The 6,000-nt window shown below is 37.8% G+C and overlaps 1 protein-coding gene across 1 annotated transcript in view; it reads left to right on the top strand.

Moving 5' to 3' along the window:
• Positions 1 to 5,385, top strand: part of BCO1 (beta-carotene oxygenase 1) — a 45,148-nt gene extending 39,763 nt beyond the window's left edge. The window contains 2 exon segments of the mRNA XM_043987504.1: positions 1,404 to 1,515; positions 4,756 to 5,385. Of these exon segments, the coding sequence (XP_043843439.1) occupies positions 1,404 to 1,515; positions 4,756 to 4,946 (303 nt within the window). The 3' untranslated portion in view covers positions 4,947 to 5,385.
• The last annotated feature ends 615 nt before the right edge of the window (positions 5,386 to 6,000 follow it).

A 6,000-nucleotide genomic window follows, 5' to 3' on the forward strand; every position in this document is an offset into this window, starting at 1 on the left:
ATCGAAGGATGTTACAAAGCAGAGGGGAAGGAATCAATGAAATGTGGAAGATGAAAGAGAGAAGAAAATATATATGGAAGCAAGGCCACTTGGAGATGGAACATGAAGTCTTCAAGAAAAAGCTGTATGTTGATGAGTGGATTCTTACTCAGGTATAGGCAAGAGTAGATGACCTCTGAGGTTACTTTCAACTCCGAGATCCTGTGATTCTGAGTCAAAAAAGTATAGGTTCTTGGCAGAGCCATAACAAGGGTGAGGCAAGTAAAACATTTGCTTTGGCTGCACAAAGCTGAAAGGAGAAGAAAAATATATGGAATATGCCTCTAGTCTCCCAAGTATGCCATACTTTTAGGTTAGGTGACATAATTTTATCTTCTTGCCTTGGTTACAAAATTAACTGGTTCTTAGTACTATGGAGCAACTCAATTTAAAGAAAAGTGATGGGGTGGCTAGGTGGCATGGTGGATGGAGCACCGGCCCTGGATTCAGGAGGACCTGAGTTCAAATCCGGCTTCAGACACTTGATACTTACTAGCTGTGTGACCGTGAGCAAGTCACTTAACCCCAATTGCCTCACAAAAAAAAAAAAGAATATTAAAAAAATTGACACTTTTTTCTTTGACACTTTTGGGAAGCTTGAGAAAATGACAATAAAGACAGATAGGGAAAGGTGAAGAAGACATTAAATGAAAGGGAGAATACTCTTCTGAATTCATGCAAAGGAATTATAAACATAGAGAAAGGCAATAAATCCTATAGTGTTAATATGGAGTTGGAATGGACAAAATAGGTAAAATAAGGCAAAATGGCTCTTCCTTGGTGTCATAGAAGAAGGGATGATAAAAAATGAATGTACAGCAACCTAATTAATTACAAAGCCTCTTAGCTGAAATAAACACTAAGCCATCACTGGATGCAGGAAAACCAGGGTTCATCAAGGCCAATGGTATTCATGTATCAGTTTTGTCAATGATGATGTAGGACCATGTGTCAGCTCCCTTTTGCCAAGTGTGGGAGCTAATTTAATTGGTTTCACTTCTCTATGGATGTAATTTTAAATTAACATAGATTCTAAAAGAGTTAACCTCAAGTTTTATTTGGAGAGGTAGGTGAAATTTTTTCAGATTTCAGGATTCTATTTTCCTTATGAGACAGATTCCTACTGTAAGGTCATAGAGAATAGAAACCAGACCTGTGGCTCTTCTGTCAACATTATAAAGATGCTCAAACCTTCCATAAATGTTTGCTTTTAATGGTGAGAGTTGCTCCTACCTTATAATCCTCTACATTCTCTGGTTTTATTGTGTTAGTTAAAAAATTTGATTGTATTCATTGTACTTAGATATAAAAAACACAGTATCACAAAAATTTAGTCACTATTTGTCTTTCTCTTGAATACACAGATAATGAAATTTGATATTCTGACAAAGTCATCATTAAAATGGGAGGAAGAGCATTGTTGGCCTGCTGAGCCTGTATTTGTGCCTGCACCTAATGCACAACAAGAAGATGATGGTAAGAGCTTTTGGCCTAATGAATACTCTGCACTGTTTTCACTGTAAGCCATGGAATCAGCTTCCAAAGCAACTAATTTGTCAGGGTTAAAAAATGTAATTGTTTCCCTGTCAAACCTACTCAGTTCAATCCAGTATTGACTTACTAAGAAGCAGTGCATCCTAGTGGATAGAGTGCTGGTTTCAAGTGGATAGACCTGGTTTCAAGTTCTGCCTCTGACAGACTGGTCATGTGACCCCAGGCAAGTCACTTCAGCTCTCATTCTCGAGGCAATTCAGTAAGGCTATAAATGGCAGAGAAGGTGCCAACCTGGATTGGTAGAGGGAAAATCATTATCCTGGAGCTTCCTACACCAATTAAATCACAGGGCCTGTCCCTATCCCTAAGCTTTTACTTAGCGATGTATAAGGTGTTTGGCATTGGGAATAAATACAAAGATTAAAAATTGATACTGTCTTTGGCCTTGAGAAACTTCTACTGGGTTTGGGAGGGAAGGGGAAAAGAACATATACAGACATTCCAGGGGTATGTATAGCATGCAGGCAGATGGCAGGAATCCATGAAGGGCAACATGGTGTAATGAAGGTCTTTTTTTGTGTCATGAATCCCCATGACAGTCTAGAGAGGCCTATAGATTCCTTCTAAGAATATTGTTTCTAAATTAATAAAAAAATATGTACAACTGCAAAGGAAATCTATTATACTGAAATACACACACACACACACACACACACACACACACACACACAGAGAGAAAAAGAGAGAGAGAGAAATTCACCAACCCCAGTTAAGAACCTTTAGATTGTAATGGGAAGTTTTCTATACTTAATAGAAACCTGGGTTTCAGGCCCAGTTGTGACATTTTCTGGCTATGTAACCCTGATTGGATCCAGGTTGAAAAGGTCATGACCCTTCATAGGGATGAAGTCCCTTATGGATGTATGTGTGTGGTAGTAGAATGATGTTAGGGGTTGGGGTAAGGTATGGAGAGAAGGCAGATCTTTCCCCTTGAGTGAAGATGGAATCATTTTCACTTGATCTGTCTCTACCTTTCTACTATGGCTCATCTGCCCCTATGGTCCTACTTCATCACTTTTTCACACTCCTTAAAAATGAGTGTTGGAGGCAGTTGCTATAGAGGCCAATTCTTATGGCAGCAGGAGCTGTCTCAGTCCCAAATCTTAGTGGAGTTGCTGCTCTTCCCACCCCACAACAAAGATATAAGAGATTTACAGAAAGGAAGAAAGGAACTTTGAAATGTTTTAAAGTGTCTTTAAAATGTTTTGGTAATACTGGAACATCTCCAAGGGCCCTTTCAGATTTATAAAAGAAAGCTCTGTTAACAATGATAAGATTCATTGACACATACATACCCCTAAACAGATCTATGAGAAACAGATATTCCAGAAAATCATATTCTGGAACCTGGGTTTATAGCAGGAAGTATCTCATAGCACTTCTTCCACATTTTGACAGAGCCATCAGTTTCAGTCAAAATAGGAAGAAATGGCACGGAACTCCGTTACATGTCTCCATCAATCCTTTGCTACCCAGAACCTCCTTGTACAGTTCATATAGCAACATAATAGCAGCAAGAGCACTGATCTTGCATCAGAAGATATAAAGTTGAGCCACAGCCTACAGATTTATTGGCTGTTTCACTTGAGCCAACTAACTTCATTGCTCTGTGTCTCAGTTCCCTCCATGTAAAATAGCTATGACACACAGGAGAAAAGCATTGTAAAAACTTCATGGGGTGCAGAAAGAAGCCTAAGTTGTCTTCACTGAAAGTTCAGGCTTTGATCCTTGGCCTCTATGCTATTTCTCTAACATCCAATCTATTTATTTGAATAGTCCAGTCACTGGGCCTTCCTACCAGTTGGAGGTCAACTAGTCCAACCCCCTCATTTTATAAAAACAGAAAAAAAACTACTGAGTACCAGAAATATTTACTCCAAATCACGGGAAGTAGCAGGGACAGGATTCAAATTCAGGTCATCTAAATCAAAATCCATTGCTCTTTCCACCACATGACATTGTCAAGGACAAAAAGTGACACAAAGATTGAAAAAGTGAAATCTATTTCACTAAGAAGGGAATTTTGCAAATTGTGAGTTACAATTTGTGAGCACCAGTGACTCATCTTTCTAATCCATCAGGTTGGTTCATAGACACACAGAGCATACCACCCCTAATTCTTATTTCTCAGATTCAATATTACTTCAGCATTAATAATAATAGTTGGGGCAGCTAGGTGGCACAGTGGATAAAGCACCTGCCCTGAATTCAGGAGGACCTGAGTTCAAATTCAGCCTCAGACACTTGACACTTACTAGCTGTGTGACCCTGGGCAAGTCACTTAACCCCCATTGTCTCACCCCCCCCAAATAATAATAATAGTTGAAATTTGTATATTACTTTAATGTCTGAAAAAACGTTTTCCTTATTTTAATCTCATTTGAGCCTTATAACAATTATTTGAGGTAGTTATTAGATATTATCATTCCATTGTGACAGATGAGGAAACTGAGGCACACAGTAATTAAGGACTTTCCCATGACATACCAGTAAGGGTCATAGGCAGGATTTGAACCCAGGTCTTCCTGATTCCAAGTCCAGCATACAATGATAGTACCTCCTCATTTTACAAGAGTAGAACCACATCACAAACTGCCTTCTATCCTGTTAAATGTCCTTCCAGAACAGAGACTAGGAAACCTACTCCAAGGGGTTTTGTCTTAGGCATTGGGCCTGAAATATAGACCTCTAGCCCTGAGCCTACTTCTCCAGACATTTGTGTGAAATGCTTTAAATGTTTTGTGTTTTTCTCCTAATGGGCCAGACAGTGAAGAAACATACATAATAGTAGCAATAGGGATTTCAACACTGGCACAAGGCAATTTGCAGCTATTCCAAGCCAATCATGATCAGACCTCCCAAAAGTATTCCAAAGTTAAACTAGATAGTATTGTTACGTCCCTACTTCATATTAAAGAGGCAGCAGCCAAGATGGCTAATCTAAAGGTCATTCTTCTGCTATGAATGTTGAAGATCAGAATGAAAAAGGTCTACAAGTTATACCTACAAGTTTTCTTCTTTGGATTAAGGTCTTGGTTACCCAACCACGTTGTTTTTCTCTGGCTTAGATTTTCAACATTAATGAAGATTCTTTTCATTTTGGAAATAGGAAGAAAAAAAAAAACCTCCCTTTTCCAAACTTGTCCACTTTTTCTTTTAAAGGTATCATATTGTCAGTGATTGTCTCCACTGACCCCAAGAAACCACCTTTTCTGCTCATACTGGATGCAAAACGATTTACAGAATTGGCTCGGGCATCAGTTGATGCGGAGATACACCTGGATCTACACGGGCTATTCATTCCCTCTGTACGTTCTCCTGAAGAGCAGGAGGACAATGTGCTTAGGAACTAATCTAGTGAATTGGCCTAGAGTGATGCTACTTTGATCACTGACAATAGACTGAGTGGGATGTTATAGAACCATAAGCCGGGAAACTTTTTTCTTACCTCGTACAGTTTCATTTTGTTTTTATTCTTGGGATGGTACATTAATAGAAGGAAGAAATCAAGGTTCAATGCCTTTTATTTCATTTCATTTAAATCATAATAACAATTAGAGGCAGCATGGTATAGTGTACAGAGGGTACAACCTTGGAGTCAAAAAAGCTTGTAAGATCTGCTTCTGATATAATGTTAGCTAAGTAACTGTAAGCGAGACACTTAAGTTTTAATGTCTTGAGAAACTCTGTAAGACTGTAATTCATGGGTGAATTGCTAACCTGCAGTGGTGCAGGGGGGGCACCACACCAATGAAATTACATGTCTGATTAAAAAAATAGCAGTAATACTAATAGCTGACATTTAGATAGTGTTTTATAATTTGCTAAGCATTTATATACTTTATCTCTTTTGATCTTTATATCTACTTTGAGAAGTAGGTACTATTACTATCCTTAAAGAAAATCAAAGTCTCAGAGAAGTGACTTATCCATGGTCATACAGGTAGTAGGTATCAGAGATAGGATTTGAATGCAAGTCTCACCTGACACACAGTCCAATACTCTTTCAAATAGACCATACTGTGTCTCTTTTGTCTTGGTTTCAAATTAATCAACAAATATTTATTGAGCAAATACAATGTCCCTAGTACTAAAGAAAAAAGAAAATTTTATTTTGAGCACCCATTACACAAAAGTTTTCACTAAAATAAATTAAATCCTCTATTAAAGTAATATTGCAATGCTACTTATTATGGTAGGGAAGGGTTTACCCATTAGAAACATACAAATATTTATTATAAAGAAAATATTTTAATTTGTTAAGGAAGTACTTGGTTAAATAGAGGTTCTCTCCTTTCTATATCCTGGCCTAGTATTTTTAATGAGATTTCCTTTCATAAAACTACACAATTAGGAAACTGATGCACTGTCACTTAAGAATTTCATTAGTAGAATTTTCAGGTACCT

This window comes from Dromiciops gliroides, chromosome 2 (genome assembly GCF_019393635.1).
Source record: "Dromiciops gliroides isolate mDroGli1 chromosome 2, mDroGli1.pri, whole genome shotgun sequence".
Lineage (NCBI taxonomy): Eukaryota > Metazoa > Chordata > Mammalia > Microbiotheria > Microbiotheriidae > Dromiciops > Dromiciops gliroides.